The sequence below is a fragment of the Microplitis demolitor genome, chromosome 3 (assembly GCF_026212275.2).
Source record: "Microplitis demolitor isolate Queensland-Clemson2020A chromosome 3, iyMicDemo2.1a, whole genome shotgun sequence".
NCBI lineage: Eukaryota > Metazoa > Arthropoda > Insecta > Hymenoptera > Braconidae > Microplitis > Microplitis demolitor.
In genome coordinates this window covers 20,850,238-20,873,038 of record NC_068547.1, presented here as the reverse complement: position 1 = coordinate 20,873,038, position 22,801 = coordinate 20,850,238, and the positions used below count along the sequence as shown (strand labels likewise).

Here is a 22,801-nt window from a genome sequence, read left to right as displayed (position 1 = left end):
TTTATTTTATTTTGCAATCATAATTATTTTAATAAAACTGTATTGAGAATATAATTTCTTACCTCTAATTCATTTTCATCAAATATACCAAGTAAGTTATCAGGAATAAGTTCATTTAAACCGCGTAAAAATGAGTCAACTTCATTTCTAATTGAACTTGCAAGTCGATGCTGTGCAAGTGCGTCCAAGTAACGCAACTTGGTGTCATTTGTAACGCGAATTTTACTACCGCCTGGTATCAATTCAGCGACTTTTACTAATTGTCCATCTCTGTCATACTCTTCTTCAACAAAAAACAATTCCATCTCTTCAACATCGTTTTCCAAAATGTATTTGACTTTACTTAAATATAAATCAGGGTCATCCTGCTCAAAATACTGTAAAACAATTTGGTTTTATGACTATAAAATATACAAATATATTTAGTAGCAATTGATAATGAGATAATTTAAGTACCTTGTAGTGAACTCTAAGGCCTATTATTTGTGCGAGAAAAGAGCGAGTAAATCTAGCTCTGACCAATTGCCGATAAGATCCACCCAGAGCTGATTCATACAAACATTTACCAACAATACGTCCTGCGAATTCGTAATGTTTTAGTTTTAAATTTTGTGATCTTTTATTATTCGGATGTACTAAGGCTTGTTGTGATTCACCGAATGATGCAAATAGTCCATTTCCTGGATCAAATAGTGCCGCGCATATTAATTCAAACCATTCACGTCTAACTCCACCCCAATCGACTCCTTAAAAAATAAATAATTATTTCATTTTTTTTATTTTATTTAAATTTATCAATGATCAATACCTTGCTCTCCTTGGAACGTTATCTCGAAATTTCTACACCAGTCGCTTATTGAAAACCCTTTTGTTACTTTCATTGACTAAAATATTTTTTTTATTTATTAATTAATTGAGCGTGCGGGTGATTGATTGGTTGATTAATTTTGAGGACTTACTGATTCTAATAATTTATCTCGTTGCACTTTGATAGTAAGTTTTTCGTGATAGTGTTTTTGGTGGTGTTTCCTCACTTCGTGGTAGAAAAAGTCTTGTTTGTCAGCGAACGTCTCACTACCGCCGATATTTTTTAGTAAGAAGAGGGTAAATGTTGCGGCAATAACGTCGCGGTAGTTTGAAATTAATTCAACGGGTGGCTGGCACCCATCGTCTATGGAAAATGAATTGTAGCCTTCGTATTCATTATTTGAATTTTCAAAATGAAACTGTAATTAGTATATAAATATTAATCACCGAGCGTTAGTTTGGTATTTTTAAATTTAATTACACAGAACTTATATTTTATTTTTTGAATATTAAGTTACAAGAATGTGTGATAATAATAAATAATAGTTGCAGTGCTGCACCAAATTGTTTGACTATTTTTAATAATTTCAGTGAGTACACGGTAAGACATTGGGAGCGATTATGGATTTTGTTTTCATTTGAATTAATTCTGAGTTCCGGAATTTTAGAAAAAATCACTCCGCATACGGAGTAAATCAGGAGTTTGTTTTTTTAGGTGACTGATTTCGGAGTGATTTGAATTTTATTTAAAGCCGCCTTTACTCTGATTCGGAGTTTTGATATTAAAATAAATTCCTTTTAGGATTCTTATGTTTTTTTATCCTCCCTCCGATTTCAATTATATGAAAAAAATATAATTCTAATGAAAAGTTATTGGTAGTCGTTAATTAATAACTAAAAATATAAAATAAATTTAGAATTTTGATAAAAAAAATAACATTACCTTAGTGGATGGACAAAGTCTAAATGTAACAAGACGTTTAGGTATAAATTTTAAGAGATATTCTTTAATCGTTAGTTGTTTTGGTGATATAAAACAGAATACTTTTTTTGGTTTCGAAAACCTGTCGCCTTGCATTCCTAATAATTTAGCAGCATAACATATATCAGGATCTTTGGAAGCGACATTATTGTGTACCATTCTTGCTACAGAACCTACAATCAGATAAATAAATAAATGAATTAATTGATTAACAAAATTGAATAGATATCGATGTAAAATAAAATAAAACGTACTATCAAGTACAATAATATCGAAATCTCCATTATGTAATTGCAGCCCGGCGAGACTCACTGTTGCATGATAACACCCACCCTTTGGAAATCCAACTTTTAATCGGATTCTTTGATTCGGTTGGTCGTATTCTAGCAGTATATTACAGACCACAGCTTGGCCTTCCTCTGTGCACCCAATCTAAAGTCCAAAATCAATAAATCCGTCATCAGTTACGTATAGTAAAAAAAAAAAAAACAAAAAAAATGATTATTTTAATGAAAGCAATCAACTTGCCTGAGTAATATTGACGTTATATCCATCAGTAGGATGATCTGTAGAGCTAAATACACACAGATTGTCGTATTCATCTCTGGGTTCTATTGTCATGGAATGCGCGATTCCAGCTGTGCACACAACAGTGGAACTTTGACGTACAAATACCGTTTTATTAGGATCCGGTGGCCCTGTTACGTTACCAGACCAAAATAATAATTATATTAATAAAAATATTATATATATAAACTCTAAGCTTGACAGAGAACCACAAGTTTAATATTAAAACCACAGCTCGATATTTACTATTTAATTTAATAATAAACTGTGGGTTTTTTGTGATAAAAGTATCGATTTAAAATTTATAAATAAAAATAAATGAAACGTACCAGGAAGAAAATTTTTGAGAAACGGGCTACCATGTACATGACATGAACCAATTAACACGGCAATACGATATTGTCCAGCATGTCGTACGGTAAATTTAACAACAGCCGTATTAGCAGCCAACGGGTCTGTTCCGCCTAAATCTATTAGGGTTGCTACACGTCTTGTACCTTCGGAAACATCTATTATTAGATTGTCTTTGTCGCAGATCGGGTAGGGTTGTCCATTACGTTGATAAAACTGGAAATTTTAGTTACGAATTATTTATAAATAATTTGTATTTTCAAAATTACTGGATGAGAAAATAGTAAAGCGTTCGGGAATCCATTTAAAAAAATTTAATTTTAAACAGTAATTAGTATAGTTTCACATAGTATTCTTACAGTTCAACATATTATAATTATTATGATTTGAAGAGTACTTTTCAATAAATATACTATTAATTATAAATTACAATGATGTAATTTCAGATTTTACTTTATTTATTACTAACTAGTTTGTTTTTTAAACTTCCCGCTATGAAAATTTAAAATTAAAAAAAAAAAAAGTCATTATTTTCGGTTCGATTTTTAAAAATCGAGTTTTTATAAAATCTTGATGTTTTCAGATCCTGGGAAAGTTTTCTGACTATTTTCCAATGGGCGCCTGTATGTGTGTATGTGTGTGTGTGTTAATTTTTGTCGCATGATATTTTTGGAACGAATAAACCTAAAAGGCTCATTAAGACTTAAAGTTAATTAGATTTGAATAATAAAATTTAAAAAAAAATTTGTTTTTTAGGTTTTTGTTACATAACTTGTAAACCACTCGGCTGATTTGCTTCAAAATAATCAAAGCTAAGTTTCAAATAGTATTTTCGATTGCCGCAAGTTGGTCAATTTTTTCCAAAGATATCGTCAGACTAAAATTACTTTTTTCAGCGAAATAGATTTTTTTTGGTTTTCCTTTGAGTCCGAGAAGATGAAAAATTTACGAATAACGACATATTCGAGTTTGAAAACAGCGGGAAGTTTGGGGTTGGCTCATAGGGTCCACTGCTTTTGAGATTTTTCAGTGTGCGTACAATGAAAAAAACTTTTGAATCGAGGAAATGAAAATAAAATAAATAAATAAACGTACTTTAACAGTAAACGTCATAGTTTCTCCAACTAACTGTGGTTCTTCCCATTCAAAATGAACACGGCAATTGCTCGGCAGCAAATATTTTCCAGTTACATACTGAAGAAGTGAGTGCTTCGCCTCTGGTGCCAATGCTGGTTGGGTCATCGCCGCGAGGGTAACCAACCCCGCTACTGATACTGAAACTACTAACATTCCCCCTGTAAAAAAAATTCGTTCATTGTATTTTATTTTCTGTAATATTTTATTTATTTGTTTTTTGTTGATTTCGTCAGTTTTTAAATGAAATATTTAGTTTATTAACTCTCTGACTTTAATTATAAACTTTGTAACTGTTTCTGAATTATAACATCCAGAGCATTATTATCTTTGTCGAAAAATTAATATAATGTTAATGTCTATAAGTACTAAAGTTTTACGGGAAATATTATATTAAATTATAAATTATAATGTAAAAGTATAACAGAATATCTATTTTAATATATGAATAATATTTCAATTTTTTTATTTTTTAATACCCGAATAGTAATTAAATGAATTATTAATTTCTGTAAAAATAATTACATTGGCGTGAAATAGAAAAAAACAATTTCCAGAAAATGCGATTATGGAAATTTGTAGTTTGCATAAAATTTTTTTTTCTTTGACTTTCATGGTCAGTTTTGAAATTATTTTATTTTTTCTTAGATAAAACGAATACGCTAGAAACTTTTTATTCTCTTTTTATTCCGTGAGCTGATAGAACTCTAAAGAGAATAAAATAAAAAGAGAATACGACAAGTCAGAATTGAAATTGAAAAGTTTAAACGTATGCATGTATGATTTGTGTTTCCATGCGTAAATTTTGCAACGACTTGGCACAAATTCGATGATTTTCTATCATATTTCACATTTATCTGTCGTCATTCCTAACATATCTATACATACTACTGGAACTATGGGTTTTATGTTGCTCAGTAAGAACTGGGTGTATTACTACCGGGTGTAAAAACTTTTTACGATATAAGAATTAGAGTAGCGATTTATACTATCAAATAAATGAGTAAAAATTAAAATTCTCCTTGAATTTTTGTACGATTGTCTAATTAAGAATAAGCTTCTGTCGACATATTCTAAGCAATCTTAAGCCCTAGTAGTTAGACTGTAAAAAATCGAGAGTGAATATGGATTTTATTCAAATCCGCATTCATTTTGTCAATCGAAGTTCTGGAGCTTGAGAAAAAATTACTCCTTATACGGAGTAAATAGAGAGTTTGTTTTTTCAGCTGAATGATTTTGGAGTGACGCAATATTGATAAGGGGCCGCAGAAAATGCGACATAGCTAAAAAAGTAAAATTTTTCGTGTCATATTTTTTAGTTCAGAAGCTTTTAAATTTGTCGCTTGAATCTCTTTAATAATTTTCTTTGATAGTTAAGTCAAAACTTAAAAGCTGATAAATTTAATCATGAATAAATATTATAAAATTTACCCCAGGTCCAGGCATCTTGGTGTTGACTATTTTTAACAACCGAGCTCCATAAATCGGCTTTCAATGCCTCAAGATCGTCTTTGGATGTCGGCAAAGTTTGACGTGCTTGAATCCACCTTGGGAGATCTTTCCCAAGAGTAGTACGCGCTTCATTATCCTCAACCCAGTATACATCTTCCAAGGATAACACATCCATCTGCATTAGTCTATAACAAAGTTATCACATTAATAAATTAATAATTAAACTTTTCTTCGTCTCTATCTTATCACCGTCACTAAATTATCCATTATTAATTTAATTTTCATTAACATAGTATTTATCCGTGAATATATATGTATATATGTAATGGAAAATCGAAAGGATCTTCAATAAGATTTTAGAATATAGCTATTTATTATTCATATAAAGTTTGCTGAAGCAACATAAGTATGACTTACTTTTGGTAATAAGAGCTGAGACCGTAATCGCTTAGCCACTGTCGTAGTACCAGTCGTTGTTGTAACAGGCGTGCTGCTCTTTGCAAACGTTCTTCATCCTGTGGCGGTAATTCCGGTAAAGCTCCAACTTCACCACAACTTGCGAGACTTGATATTCCTTTTCAAAAGATAAACAGTGCTTTCATTTAATTTACATTTGTCTTAACTAAATAAATATCACTAAAATTAATTTATTTTATGGTGATATCCTTAAATTTTTATTTTAATCTGACTAATGATTAATACAATTTCAAATTAATATGTTTTATATTTCTTCTTTTTAAATGGCTATTATTGTTACTAAAGTTACAAATTTTTGGAAAATGTTTTATTAATATAATTTTTGTTTGGAATGCTCCAGAATTTAAAAAAGTCACAAGAATAAAGTGAAACGTCATTTCAAAAATAAATTTTTTGATTGAAGGTGTTCCCAGACAGTGTTTCCATTTTTTTTTAAATATTCAAAGACTTCCTACTGTCGTAACCGAATTCAAATTTCATTAATGAATTGTAAGATATTAAAGCAATAGATTTAAATAAAAATGATTTATAGTTGTTATCAATTTGGAGCTGAACGAAATTTGGTAAATAAATTTTAGCCTACAAAATTTGAAAATTCTAATTATAATACTGATATAAACTGTAATTATTTTTTAATCTATATCTCAGTGAATTTATTAATATTACTAGTATTTTTTTTCTACGTCGGGAGACTGAGTCAGTAAAGCGGTCGTATTTTTTAATATTTTTATGTAGGAAGATGCAGAAAAATTATAATTGAAGGTCTGGAAGTTGACAATCAAACAGCAATGAAGTAATTTTTTTATGCAATTGTGATTAAAATCTAAATAATTTTAAAAAATTAAATAGTATTAATTTATTAGTCGCGTTTGTTCACTGGACCGGTCGCTCTGTATAAAAAAAAAAAGTTTGAACACATGAAATTAGTATTTGTTGTGATAAAAATAAAGTATTTAGAGATGCTCTAGTTGAGCATCATAATAGAATTTATCTTGACATTTTACCCAATTTTCTCGGGTATTCTGTAGACTATATAAAATTCTGTATCTTGTCTATTTCGTATAAAGATAGATACAGGTTGCCTTTTATATATATATAGAGGTATATAAATGTTGTGTATATAGCCGGTAATATGGTTGGCTGGGTTGCTATCAGCGTCTATTTTATCAGAACGCTGAGTATGTGATTCTCTGAATTTTTGTGTATCCTAAAATTTATCGAATTTGCGTCAGCTGGTAAATATGTTTGAGATACTCGAGTGCATTAATTGAGGAAGGATTAAAAAATATTATCTCACAATTTTGATAAAAAAAATTTCATTGTCTTTTTTTATATTTTATCTATGGTATTTTTTGTTTTGTTTATCTGGTAATCTTATAAATTGAGATTAGGAAAACATAATTAAGGTTGTATTTTCTGGAGATTAAAAATTGAAAACTGGAAAAAACTTAATTGAAAAAGTTTTTTTTTTTTTTTTTTTTTTTTCAATAGGAAACATATTTTATTGAGCTGCCTAAAGGTAAAAAAAATAAGAAATAAGAGTTCAATTTTACAGATGAAAATTCAGAGTACTTTTTAGAAGTAAACTTGTCAGTTTAATCTATAACATTTTAATATTCTTTTTTATTTTTTTTTTACTTTTCAAACAGCTTGATGAAAATAATTTTTCATTAAAAACAATGTTTTTTTTTTTTTTTTTTTTTTTTTTTTCGTAATTAAATTTTTTTAAAACAGAATTCCTTCAATTAATTTAAAAACTCGAGAAATTTGTTGACTTTATATGCCAGCCTGAAAACTTCCTGCTGCTTCGGACAGAAATCAATAAGTTGCCGTTTTTTTTTTAATTTCGCAATGAAAAATTAAAAAAATAGGTGAAGTATTGACAATAAATATTAAAACTGTTTCATAAATACAATAGTTTTTCGCCAGTGTGTAGCTCTTATCAAAATTCAATGCTCGTAAGACTTAAAAAATATTTTTCTATCAAGTATTGACAAGGCTTTTACGTATAAATATAGAATTGAATTTGAGAACTGCAACATCTCAAGTATTCATAAGGATGCATTTGAACAGTGAAAACACTTGAGGCAAAAAAAAACATCCATCTTGATGATATATAATAAAACATAACAAAATACTAAAACACTTTCAACAAAACTTATTTATAAAACATTAAATGCGCTTTAAATCCTCAATTAAATCGTAGTAAAATAAAACAAAAAAACAATAACTTGTGTAATAACTTGAATTAGGGCAACAAAAGTAATAAAAAAATAAAACTTGTTATAAATGTGAATCGCGTAAAATACCAAAGCATTGTTTTATCCTTAAATAAGATTTAAATGCCGCCAGAGACCCAAGTTATGAAGGAAAAAATAAATTTCCCTTGTGAATTTTCAGTGATTTTCTTTAACAATAGCTTCACGGACTCTACTCTTGTACTATAGACTTTTTTCTTTGTTCAGAGTTGACACTATCGCTGTTGAAAAATCGTGAAATAAATTATTTCAAAGAGACAACGACAAAGAGCTTTCTTAAAAATTGGCTAAGACATTGGACAGTATCCTCTTGGCGTTGTGCCATTCACGATTTTTTCATTTTTATTTTCTTTTCATTTGTAACTTGCAATAACTTACAAAGTTAAATGAGCTGGAAAGTGGAAAACTGATGCAAGCATACTTATATATATTTTATTTCAACTCTATTCTATTCTCAGTTAAATTAAATTAATTCAAATAATTACTTAAGTTAAATATTAATCACTTAAGTTAAATATTTTTAAAAAAATTTTCTGTTTTTCAAATTAAGGTCTGGATGTTAGCATTCACGGAAAAAATGAATCATATAAATTGAGAACGACAAGTCATATAATGATAAAGTGATCAGTAAATACTATAATTCTAAATAGTAATTTTTTTCATTTATGATTAAAACGTGATTAATTACAGGATAAGTATGAAAATTTATTGTCTATGCAAGAAAAATTACTATTTGACATAGTCAAATCCTTGAGAAATTATCTTCCTTTATTTTTATGTGCTAGCATTCTTCCAGAAGACTTCAAAAAATCGTAATTGATTCTTAGAAATTTGACGACATGTATTATAAAATTTATCATTTGGAATGTTAAAATTCCCTAAATTGACACCCGGGTTCCGGATTATAATTTCGAACACTAATTTTTAAAGTTTATTTTTTTTCGTGTTGGGTTAATTAAATATGACCAACAAAAAAATTTGTAGGTTGGTTAGATGAGCTAAACAGTGTTTTTCACGCTGAAGAAAAAAGAAGAAGAAATCTACTAAAATTCGGTTATGATCTTATTTCATCTTAATAACTACTCAATCTATATATATATATATATATATATATATCTATTTATGTAGTATCATATGTAATATTAAATGAGTTATTGATCACATAATCATGAATAGTAACTCAACTCATGACCGACAATAATGTTAATGTATAATGCTTTCAGAGATTACGATATGCTATAAATTATTTTGACATCATGTAATGATACCAAGATCGATTAAAGTGCTCTCATAAACTTGGCAGTGTTTATTTTATTTTTATAAACCTTAACCTCTGAACTTTTTAAAAAATAGATGTAATCCTTACGATATTTAGATTACAAATTTTTTTATATGAAGTATAAATTATAAATTTTATAGCTTTAATTTCAAGTAAAAACTTTATGGTTGAGTTTGATTAACAGTTTATAGTAGAATTAGATCGTAAGAAATTCATTTAAATTTTTATAACTATTGATAAAGAATTTGAATAATTTTTTTTGAATTATCGAATAGAATGGCTCCGTATGATTCAAATTTATGTATGAAGGTAATTGTGAATTGATTTGTGAGGGTTTTGGTATTGATTGAGATAGGGCATAAGTTATCGTAAACGTCATGATATAATTTATATGGTAGATTGTAGGCGATATGCGGGTATTTATGAATCCAACCGAAATGCTAGATTTAATACTCATTGAGATTGTCTTGGAATATAGAGTAACTGTTTATTACATTTGCTTGTGGTCCAAGGTTACTGTTGTATCGATCGTGTTGATTTCGGCGCGATATTATTCTGCACAAGCAGCTTTATGTATAATGTACTGTTATAGCAAAGTATAATTTGATTTTGCTGGCACCAGCGGGCTAGTTCAGACATTGTTTCAATATCGTAAGCTATTCGAAATTCTGTCAATTTTAGAACTTGTACTACTACTGGATGGAATTACTCAAATATATCAATGTTTATGTATAGAAAATTATATAAAGTATATCCTTTACTAAAAACAATAGTATAGAATGTTTAAGAAAATTTTTTCCGTAATATTAATGTTGTTTTATTAACTCTTGACTACTATTTTCTAAGAAAATAAAATCGGTTTAAAATTTTCACGAAGTCAAATTGAAAAATAAATCAGTCATATTTCAGAGTGAGGCTTCACTTTTTTCGGTTTTGACAAAATTTTTCAAACTTTAACATTTTTTTCAAGTCAACGCGAAGGTGGAAAATTAAAAAATATTTAAAAACTAAACTGTATGTTAATTATGACAATTTAAAAAAATGTATAAGAAAAAATATATAGAAAAAGAAGGCCGCTATCTAGTAATTTTAATTAAAGATAATATGCCCAATTGCTTACCATATTGTTTTATGGTCCCGGAGTTAGTAGACAACTAACTTTTTAGATTTTATCGTTTTGAAAAAAATTAAAAAATTTTTAGATATCGGCTAATTTCAGTATCACCAATATTTCAGAGTCATAGACCAAACCGAGTTTGAAAAATGACAAAGTATTTTTACACATTACAAAATTTAAAATCTCACTTTTGTATAGTAATCAAATTCCTCTCGAATTTTTATTTTATATTATATAAAATTTATATAAAATATGTTAATACTTAATGTCATATTAAATTTGTTTAATATTAATAACGTCATCGTGTAATAATTAGCTACAATAATATTATTAATAACTTTTCGTAATCAATAAATTATAATGTAAAAAAGTCTATGCACAATATATTTTATATGATGTTATAAATAAAACATGATTATGGTAATTAATTTTTATGGATACCAGAAATCGATAGTATCATAATCACGACGATGAATTGTCGTGAGAACAACTCATTCCAATATTTGATTAAGTAATTTAAAAACTGAACTAGGACATATTCATTATATTAAAAAAGTAATAATAAAGGATAAGATAATATATGTGGAAAAAATAGTAAATGATTTTCAAAAGATAACTAATTTTGTCTCAGTGAAAATAACACTTGTGCAAAACATATACATATTATATTTTTTGTTTAATACTATTCGTAAAATTTTTTTGTATGTATTTATTTTAGTCCTTTATAATTTAAAAATAACTGGGCGGTGTTTAAATTTTTTATGCAATTAGTAATCAAATATTTAAATTAATAAATACTAAATAGTATTAATAATAATGAGAGCATTAAATAGTTGATATAATAAAAAAAATAACAAAATGGGTAATTTATAATAATAAAATATAAATTCAATTATCCAGTGGTTATGACTCGTTTGGAGTAAAAAGCTCTCAACTACGGGACCCGTGGTAAAAAAAAAATATTCTCCTGTATTATTTAATGTTCATTTGCGCATACGCTTTACTCATTGTTTTTAATGAACAAGTAAAATTCACTAAAATTTTATCTGCGCTTAAATATAAATGTATATGTATATACTATAATTTATCATTGTCTTTATATATATTTTTTTTATTTCAAGTCTTTTTTTTTCTTCCATACAAATTTATATAGACGGCATAATCTAGTACAACAGTTATAAACTTCTAGATAAATTTACTGAGAACGAATACTTAATGTAAATAACAAAAAAAAACTGCTTGATTAAAACTTGCTGCGATATTTTTTTTATTTTGCATTAGACATCAGCCATTACAATTTTTTTTTATGGTGTACTATTGAGAGTATCTTTTTCACCATAAAAGACTAAAAACAATTTTTAAAACACATGTCCTAAAATTTCTTCAATTTGCAGAGTAATTTCTAGTAGAAAATTTCTGAGTAGATGTAATAATAAAAGTAATAAATTTAGCATCTGTAACTCTTGAATTATTAAATTAAAACATCAATTATGGTTTCATTATACAATGTACATATATAATTGGTTTAGAGTGAAGTGTTTTAATAGTAAAATATATAACACAAAGCAATTTAATAATAGAAGGTGGTATATTATTATGTTCATTGTAAAGAATATACAATGTATTAAAAGTTTCAAGAATTAAGTCATGAAAACGACTAAGAAAAATAAAACCATGATAAATATGTAAATTTATAGAAATGTTTGATAGAATGAATGAATTTTTTTTTTAAAATATGCAGTCAATATAAGTTACAACATAAAGTTTTCATCAAGTTAAGAATAATAACTTTAAGGAAAATGAAACTTGAGAAAAGAATTGATGAAAAAATGATCAAAATTTGAATTTAAAACTCACCGGACGAGGAACTGCCACTCGGTCGCAGTGACATACCAATCGATGATATTTCATCGACAAAGAACTTCTTGTTTCGCTGCCCATTTCGATTTCCCGGATTTTTGTCCGGCATAACTCAATTTAATCAAAATTCCTTTTTTTTTTATACCTTATTTTTATTTTATTTCTCTCTTTATTTATTCCTCTATTCTCTTTTATCTTTTTGTTCTTTGATCTTCCGTTTGCTTTCAAGTCAAGCACTCATATATTTCCCAACAACAATAATTGTCAACACATTGTAAATATCGTAAGTCTTGGAGAGAAAAATTTAAAAAACGAAATAAAAAAGTTAAAAAAAATTGTTAAAAAATATGAATATTTCAGAAAATAATTAAAGTTGTCAGTGAAATACTACACGTTAATTGCTGTAAGTAAAGCTGTCGATACTTGCCGGCAGTTATTAATTCAAGTAAGAAATTTATAATAATAATAACCATTAGTATCGTATTATTACGAGAGTTTTCAAGTTTAAGGGGTAAACTTCCTCCGTTAAACTTCAAGCTCGGCTTCCGTCTTATTTATAAAATGTAAAATTACACAAAAAGTCTACTACCAAAAGTGCATGTGTAACGATCAGAGAAAGCCTCGTGACCTCGCGTGGACTCTTGACCTTTCACTATAGATATCCTTTACCGACATTACTTAGATACTAACGATCCTTTCTCAGCAATGTGTGTGCTTGAGGGATGGAAGGTTGGTATCGTCAGAGCATTACAGTGCTCGTAAAAAAGGGGTTGTGTTGAGACAAAAAAGACCCGAGAGTGAGAAGAAATAAATTTCAAGATGCAATAGAATGAGTCGCTATATATATAGGCAGAGACTAAGATAAGAGATAAAAAGGTAAAGTACGACTTATGTATGTCACACATACTCATGACTATGGATGAGAGGGTAGTCTTCACTTGGCGCGAGCATTATGAGAGCTGACGAAAGAATCGATTTAAAAATTCTTGGATATATGCTCTTTTTATACATTATATACTAACATGCTTTTTGGACTCAATACTACATATATATGTATGTATGTATGTATGTATGTATGTATACTAAACCGCGAAGCTTGGGATTTCATCCCTAATGCCGAGTTGGTTTTCAAACCGACTTTTTCTTTAGTGGAAAATTCTGTTGAGAAAAACTCAATGGATTTCTCTGTAACTTTTTTTTTTAGGTAAATTTAAAAAGTATGAGCTTAAACGAGTGATTTATGAAACTTCGAATAAGATAAAAGTGACGGTCAATAATTAATTGAAATAAATGGTAGGATAAAAAAAAAATTAATAGGATTACCAGATTGAGGCGGTAAGTTGAGATTAATGTTTGATTAAATTTGAATAAATGAAAATAAAAAAGTTTTAGTTTGAGCTTGATCTTGGGGTAGATTTATGAAAGTGAGAAGCTTGTTTTTGATATGTTTATAGGCACGAGTTATGTCTTATAAGATTTGCGAAGTAGAGGTGCTGTTACAGACAATGTAACGCGAAATAATGTCATGTTTATGATATAATGGAAATCTCGAGAGAATTTTCGTCCTCTAGTGGACACGAGGACGAAATGTAAATATTTGTAAAGCTGTGTGAATGTCTACAGGGTATTTTGTGCTTGTGAAAGTGTGATGGGTGATGTATAAATGTTAAATGTAGGTTGATATATGTGGCATTAATAATCCACTATAGTTGCAGTTGATTTATCACACTGGACTTGAGTATTATTGAGCATAACGTGAATTTTATTTAGACTATTATTCATCGTCCATTGTTTAAAAACATATATATTATATTCTTATATATATATGTATGTGTGTGTGTGTACCGTTAGAGTTAATCGATATCATTCAATTTAAAAATCACAGTAGGAAATAAAAAAGAAATTGATTGAAAAAGATAAAAAGGAGGGAATAAAAAAAGTTTGAATGAGATTTAAACGAGATTTTCATCATTTCCACTGTAACTGGGATTTAGTTGTAGAGATTAAGTTATTTTTATTTTATACACTTATTTTTTTATACTTTATGAAACTTTCTAATCATTTTTCTAATAGACACTTTAATAATAAGCTATTAAGAGATTTTAATAGAAATGTTTTTTATTTTCTTTTCATTTTTCAAGAAAGTATTTATGATAATTTTTGCACTCATGTTTTAATACATGAATAATATATATCCTGACTAAAATATGTTATTGTGGAAGAAGAAAATTTCATTGAAGTTAAAAGTTGAAGATTAAATTGATAAGAAAAAAAAAAGTAGAGTAAAAATGAAAACTGTAAAGTCTTAAACGTGTATGAATTTTTAACAAATAGTGAAAAATATGAAAAAGTTAAAAGGCTTCTGAAAAAGTTATCAAAAGCGTGAAAATTCGTTCTGCATAAAAGATTGAATTCAAGTGATGTGTGGACTTGGAATACATATATATATTTATATAGGTGCATGTGCATGTACAAAGTCTCGGCCAACTTTTGAAAAAATCGATTTCGGAGGTGTATACACGCAATACGATGTATATAATAAAACGTACCATATAGGTCGAGTATAAGCGCTATTACTTCTAAAATAAAAAATATTGCATTCATTAAAAAAATTTATTTAACAAGAAATAAAATAAAAAAGTTCGAGAGCTTGTGAATTAGATTCTGACGAATAAATTATATGGAAAATAATTGCGGTAGATACTAATATTAATAATTTGAATATGTTTAATATTTAAAATTTAATATTTTTTTTTTCGTTAAATAGCAGTGTCAAGAACAAGCACTTGAAAATTTATTTATGTATAAATAACACGATATATCTGCAATGCAGAAGAATTAGACCAAGTGTGTACACAACTGACTTGCTATGGAACGAACGTAAATTCGAGTAAAACTTGTGAAAAGTTCAGATCTTGATCGTGTCGCAACAACACAGCTTAAGTTTATATTCTATATATATATGTCTATATATTATATATATACGTATTATAGTGGGTTAACTTTTAAAAGATCGAAACTATGACGTCAGAATTTGATCTCGTGTCTAAGAATTTACATATATGTGTAGCATACGATTCATTTAGTATATATAGATATATATTTTGTAATTTTAATTACGGTATAAAAGGTAAAGGCCAAACCAAAGGAGGATAAGGAAACGAGAACGATAAGCGGGTAATTATATATGTATGTGCTTTAATATGTAGATATGGTTTAATTGCTAATTCGATAATATTGTGTATTACATTCGCTGTCGGCAAATTCCAATTTCTTTACCTACAGCATTTTTCGTTAACTTAATACATATTTATGTTATCTATACGTGAGTCTAGTCGTTGCCATTTGAATTTATATTGAATTATTTAAAAATTTATTCATTTTTTACTCGCTCGAATTCAATTATTGGATATTTAATTATTTTCGGTTCTATGAATATTTTTTTAACAGATCACTTGTCATATTAATTGCATACAGAATAATTTAAATTGGATAGTGAAATTATTCTGTTGAATAATACGATAAATTTTATGGGATTATTTTTAAAAAAATTTAAAAAGAAGTTTACTAATAAAAAATTTTTTTTTTCATTTCAATGAGGAGATAAAATATAGTAATGCAATGAGATATATAATATTCTGTTAACTATTATTTAATTACTTAGTGACATTTGTAGCAATCAAAGTAATTGATTCGTTAAATATTAAATGGCGGTAGATAAAATTAATGGAAATATATATATGTGTAATTAATAATAAAAAAAAAAAAAAAAAAAAAAAAAATGATTTATTGAACAAATCACTTGAGAAAATGATTTACCTTCATTGTATACCGGATACTTTAGATTACACTACTAATATGTCACGATGACAACCGCAATTTTATGAAGCTATTTATCAACGGCTTAAATGCCGTGCAAACATAAAACCAATAAGATGTAAAACTTTATAATTCTTCAATTATTAAATTTAGATTTTTTTACAGGCACAGGAAATTTTTTATCACCTCAAAATTACTTTTATATCAAGTAAAAAAAAGTTCTAAATTTTTGAATCTAACAAGGCCCCTTAATTAATATTATTAATCAATTTTTCAAATCAAAATTTATTAATTCTTTTAATTTCACAATTAAAATAATTCTAATGTCTCGAAATAAATATGTCAAAGGCGTGTAACTATCACCGTATTATTAAATTTAAAATTACTATTCAGTAAATTTTTTTTTATTACATATCGATAATTTAAATCAAACATTTTAAGTCACGTATCACGTATCTTAATATTTTTTATCTATCATCAAATACCGAATACTAAATTGTAATTTAAAATATTGTATACAATAATAATAATAATAATAAAATAAAAATATAAATTATTTTTCAAAATTATAGACACGCGGATAATACCGCGATCTGTACGTGTAGAGTCACGCTAGTCGACTGCATACAATACGATTACATGGCTCGAGCAACCCTTGTCCCCACCAGCTAAAGTTGCCACCACTTTGCGCTTTCCAACTATATACCTTTTCATCCTCATCTTCATCCTCTTCCTCTTCCTCTATCTCACCCTATACTTTTTACTATCTAACTCTTTTTATATCGTGCTATTGCACACAGAGCGCGTGTTCATCCCCATCAACCTTTATATGCCCACGAGAAAATATACATACAGTGGTGGCAAGTCTTATCACTCTCGCCTTCATAGCTCATGCTCACCCATGCCCCTTATCTTTATCCTAATCCTACGAGTCAAATAGTGACCATGATTTTTTTCCTAGGGGAGGGAATTTTATTCCCTCACACGTCGTGTCAGGTATCAATCACACCCTAGCTGAAAGATAATTTTCACAATCTAATCGCAAATGCGACAACGCTTCATCCTATTAATCATCTTCCAGCTTTTAATATTTCATGGCTATCATCGTTTTTTTCTAATTCAATATTTTAAAATATCAGGTAATAATTTTAAAAATAAAAAAAAAATTTATTTTACTAAAATATTTGAAATTTAGTTTTTTTTCAGTGGCATTATTTTGTTTTTCATTTCCAATGTAAAAGTCATTTTTTTTTATAAGAGTCTTATAGAAATTACCGACGAGTTTGTAATGAAAGTATAATAGCATTTAAATTTATAATACGAGATATTCATGTTAAAGTTTATTGGATAAATGTTAAGTCAAGAGAGTCACTTCAAGAGTGAATGTTGTGTGTATTTGTAGGGTGTACTCAAGCGTAGTAAATCAGATTAGTCACACGGTAGTCACTTTGCACAAAATACTGTATACATAAAGACACAGGGCAGTGGGTTAATTATTCGTCTTGCTCGTGATTTCGTTTTAACGGCTTCTATGTAGACTCTGTTCTTGATTGTATTATAAACAAGTATGTGTGCTATGTATGTTTATGTGTGAATGGGTAAATGTTTAAGGCTTAATGTCAATTGAGCTTTGGAAAAATTTCACTTACTTTGCTGAATTTCAATACATAAAGAAAAATGATTATATCGAGCTGGATTTTTTAAATAAGTTGTCTACTGGAAAGGTAGATCTCGCAAGCGTACTCTGTTATTATTTTTATTTTTAGCTATATTCTTCAAAATTTCACAAAGGAGCTCTTGATTAATTAAAAAAAGTGCAAAGAAGTGTACATGATGGTACTCAGGATAGAAATAAAATAATTAAAAAAAAATGCTATTGAAGAAATTTCTCAAGTCGCAATGATGAGATTCTTTACTACTTGAAAACTTCAAGAGTACAATGCAATAGTTTTCGTAAATAGTATACAAATTCAAATACTACAGCCTTTGATGCCTTATTACTCGACTTAATTTTTTTTAACTCCAGTTTAATTCCTCCGCATTATGTATCATAACAATTTAGAAAAAGTTTACGGAGAAGACAGTTTTGTCCTCATAACACAAAACGGGAGAACGAACAATTTCTTTGCAGTAACAAACATGATAAGCTTAGAGAACATATTAGCCATGGAACCATAGGTTAAATCCTAGAGAAATCCTAGAGAAAACTTCGAGCTCGAAAACAGCGGGAAGTTTTAGGCCTGGCTTGCGACGTCAACCGATAGACAGATTTTTCTTACTGTAACACAACAGTTTTTTCGCAATTACAAACCATTGCTAGGTACAAGAAATAATTCGCTAGTTAAAAAAACACCGTTATCATAACGAATTGTTCGTCATCCGTATATTAAGGCAGAAGTTTGATAGCGGTAGGTTTCCTATCTTCTGGTTACAAAAATTTTTTTTCCTCGTTATAATAAATATTACCAGTTATGTATGCATTGAGTGTAATAGAACATCAAAAGTATACATTTGAATTTTAATTTAAAATATAAAGTTTCATGATATAACTTTTACTGTTCGTATTTTCTCCAACAATTTCCTCGATCAGCTATAATACATCTTCCGGGTTTTGTTATTTCATTCTATTTTTCCCTTGGGATGACAACATCGGAGAACTAGTATAATATAAAACCAGGTAATAGAGGGGGTGGGTGGATAGGTAGTATTTTATATATGCAAACATGGCACAGTGACATTAATGCTGTCGACAAAATGAGCTCTTCATCTCGCCAATAAAGCTTACTAAATTTACATCAATATTTGCGCAAGCGCTCAATATATATGTATCTATATATATATATATTTTTTTTTTGACGTATAGTTTTAATGTAGAGCAAATTGGACTGAAATAAAAACAAATAATTGTATATGTAAGAATTTTTTTTTTAAATTTCCCGCTACAAAAATTGAAAATTTAAAAAAAAAACGGAAATTATAGGTTTTGTTCAGAATGTCAAAAATGAAGTTTCAATCAGATTTCGACGTTTTGAGGTCCTAGGATGCTACTTTGACTATTACTGGATGAATGTTCGCATGTGTGTGTGTGTGTGTGTGTTTATAAGCTAATTTTTGTCGTACGATATCTTTTTGTATTTGATACGAATTTGAAACGAATGAACGTTCTTAGCGGTAATCGAAAGGATTCATCGAGATTTAGATTTGATCAGATTTTGAAATCGATCAGTCAAGTAGTTTACGAGTTATACGAAAAATAAAAATCAAAAAATTTGTTTTTGAAGCTTTTTTCATATAACTTGTAAACCGCTCGATCGATTTTCTTCAAAATTCAATCAAAGCTAAATCTCAAAAGTAATTTCGATTGCCGCAAAGACGTTCAAATCGGTCAAATTTTTCCAAATATATTTTTTTTAACAAATTTAATTCAAATTTTTGACTTGAAGATTTTCTTTTTTTTATTATCAAGTTTTATAAGTGATATTATTTTTATAAGGCATTAAGTTTTGCTTTTGTGTATGCGAAACAATAAAATTCGCGCGCACACCATATTTAGTGAGCTATAAAATAACGTCATAAAAATATCATACTGCTGGTTTATGAATAATACAGTAATTCAAGTTTTTTTTATTGGATAAATTAAAATTTTTGTTTCGAAAATTATGACTGTAATTAATAAATAAATCTTTAGGTAGCAAAAGAAAATAATTAAATGGATACCGTAAGTAAAAAATATAGAAATTCTTTTGTTCAAAATTTGTTGAATAAATGCAATTAGTTGAGAGTAATTAAAACGGAGCCAAAATATTGATTGGTTTATAAAAAATATGGTAAAGAAATCGTAGTTCGATCATACATTTTGTTTATCAAATTCATATTTTTATTTTTTCATATACTATATTCTATAAAAGTTTATGAATATTATACATTTAAAATACATTATCTTGATAAGTAAGATAATGGATTAGAATAAATTCAAAAACTTTTTACGATAAAAAAAAAGTATAATAAAATATTAATAGTAAAAAAGTCCAACTCGTTTCGTCGACATTTTGGGGTATAGATTTTATGTTATTTAGTTTATTGCTTTTCTTAAAATCAAATTTTTATACTGTAGAATTTCATGAGAAGATATTGCTTCAGAGAGAAAAGTTCAAAAAGATATATGGCAGATGATAATATTATTTTATAAAATGGTAATCTAATTGACAAAGTTATTAGGCAAGAAAACTAGGTTATTACAACAGTAAGTTAAAACTAATGCTAATTTAATAATTGCCATTTTAATAGCATAAGTTTTGAGCAGACGGAACTTTGAACTTAAAAATAATTCTTTATTTTTTAATTCTGTAATAAAATGAATCTTTAAAAATGTTTTCTCTCTTTTTATAAACACTGTAATTTTATTTTAACACCGTAAAAAAATGGAAGAGAATTCTCAGAGTGATCACACAGAAAAAGATTCTTTTAACCCGAAAAATTTTTACTTGCCGTAAGAAATTTTTTTCATTATAAATTAAAAATGATAATTTTCGTGGAGAGAGGAACAATTTTTTGACGCGAGAAATTATTTTTAATCCTCATAAACTCATTATTTTCATTTCACAATGCAAAATTGTTTTCGCGCCAAGAAATCATTTTTTTCAGTCGCTCGTAGCTTCGGAGTTTTAGAAAAAATCACCCCATATACGGAGTTTTTCCAGCGGAGTAATTTCTAGATTATATCTAAATCGGATCTAGATTTTATCTAAATCCTCGTTCATTCCGCAAATTTTTGACTGTAAATATTTGAAATTTTTTTAATAAAATAAAATTTTTCTTATTTAGAAGAAAAAAAAAATTGTCTTGTAATTTATCATTTCATGTAATAAAGTATGAAAGATTTTAACGTTGATATATGAAGTGTAATCCTTGATAAATTGCCGAACTTTATTCAGTAGCGTATAAAAATATTTTTTAAAACTTCTTTATAATGTTTCATTTTTGTACATAAATTAACATTTTAATTTTTGATGAACAGAATTTAAGAGGAAAGAAAAATTCATGTCGAAGAATCTAAATTTACTGACGTTGAAAAATTAAATGTAATTTTTCGAAAAAAAAAAAAAAAAAAAAATTTAATTAATTTCCAGATCATTGAAGTATGAATAAAAAATTTTAATGAAGTTCGTAATTTTTGTTATACTTTTTTCAATGCTGCTGTATTCTTTATATTTATTTACGTTTTTCATTAGTTATTTTAAGCTTTTCGCTATAAAAATTTAAAATGTAAAAAGAACTCTTATTGGTTTCGGCAATAAAAAGTTTTAAAGAAGGCTATTAGATACTCAATACGATAAGATTTATCATTTGATTCGATAACTCGACTAGCGAACCGGAAATTACAAGAAAACAATACAGAGAAACTTGAATTCATGTCTTTTATTATAATGGCCTTTTTATTTCCCGCTTCAGCCATTTGTTCTTCACCCAGTTGAAGTCTACGAACATTTAAAAGAATCAGAAAATAGTGATTTTCATAGATCGATAAAATTCGCTATTTCTTTTGATGACTCGGTCACAGCGGAAATTATATCAAAGGCAAAGAAGCTCGATCACACATTTTCTATCATTTTTTTTTTTGTTCTACTTTTTCTTTTATTTTCCAAGTCTTACCCCTATCTAATAGTAAATCAGGGTCAAGATTTTTACGACCAAAACTCAAGAACACTCGAGTACACTTTTCTTAAAATAATAGTTTATTTTTCGCTCTATTTGTTTGTCAACTCGTAGACCAATAACTATTTTTTAAATTTTTGTTTCCCATAACCAAATCTACTGGACCACAAATTAAATAATTTGTCCCCCTACTGCACCCCACATTACCAATTAAAAATACTTTTATAAGTTCTTGTATATATTTTAATCGATTCTGTGTTTACTATTTTTTTTCCATTTCCATTTATGAGCATTTCCCTTATAATCATTCTGTACATCTCGACAAATATGAATTACCATAATAATAAATACATTCTTCCTTTATAAAAGACATATTTTTGCCAAGTAATAAAATACTTGTTCAGTAAAAAAATGAATGATAGTAAAAGCAGCAGACAAAAAACAATTGTTATACTTTCAAATAAACAATGTCGTATTAATAAAATATAATAATGAGTGTGAATGTAGCTGATAATTGGCAATTTCGAAATTTCCCAAGTAGCACACTTGACTGTGACATCTATAAGATGTCAATTTTTAGGGTTTTTGACACATCGATAAGACATCAAAATGTTGACAAAATGATCAGAAATTAACATCACCAAAAAATCTGCTTAATAGACAACACAAATGACGACAAAAGTAACTACAAATAATGGTCAACTAAGTTATCATCTAAACGATTTTTAAATTGAAATGACTTTTTAAGGCGGAAAAAAGAAGACAAATTTCCTACGACTCCTAGAATCAACATCTGTATGTCTTATTTATAGAAAAAATCTGAGTTGGAGACAAAAAAAAAATTTTCTTGTTTTTTTAAAAGACATCGTAAAGTTGTCTCTGTGCCACTTGCGTTAGCAATAAAAAAAATTAAATGTAAATAGAATTGAAATTAAAAAATACGTATTTAGATAATTTAAAAATCGGTACGCGCGTTTTGTTTTTAAAAATAATTTAAAAAATTTAATAAATTGTCTCATCTCTGCTACAATCCTACTCATAAA

General features: G+C 27.7%; 1 protein-coding gene across 5 annotated transcripts in view; it reads right to left on the bottom strand.

Moving 5' to 3' along the window:
- Positions 1-22,801, bottom strand: part of LOC103577530 (apoptosis-resistant E3 ubiquitin protein ligase 1) — a 51,911-nt gene that overhangs the window by 3,011 nt on the left and 26,099 nt on the right. For 4 of the 5 annotated variants that reach the window (XM_008558206.2, XM_008558205.3, XM_014444236.2 and 1 more), the window contains 11 exons: positions 5,711-5,867; positions 5,273-5,478; positions 3,803-4,002; positions 2,686-2,923; positions 2,318-2,487; positions 2,044-2,221; positions 1,751-1,962; positions 960-1,226; positions 809-884; positions 457-746; positions 63-377 (listed from right to left, as the gene is read on the bottom strand). In XM_008558206.2, coding sequence (XP_008556428.1) covers positions 63-377; positions 457-746; positions 809-884; positions 960-1,226; positions 1,751-1,962; positions 2,044-2,221; positions 2,318-2,487; positions 2,686-2,923; positions 3,803-4,002; positions 5,273-5,478; positions 5,711-5,867 — 2,309 coding nt within the window. Of the gene's footprint in view, positions 1-62; positions 378-456; positions 747-808; positions 885-959; positions 1,227-1,750; positions 1,963-2,043; positions 2,222-2,317; positions 2,488-2,685; positions 2,924-3,802; positions 4,003-5,272; positions 5,479-5,710; positions 5,868-12,281; positions 12,574-16,103; positions 16,296-22,801 lie in introns of those variants that run through there. The other variant, XM_008558207.2, reaches the window with a different exon arrangement.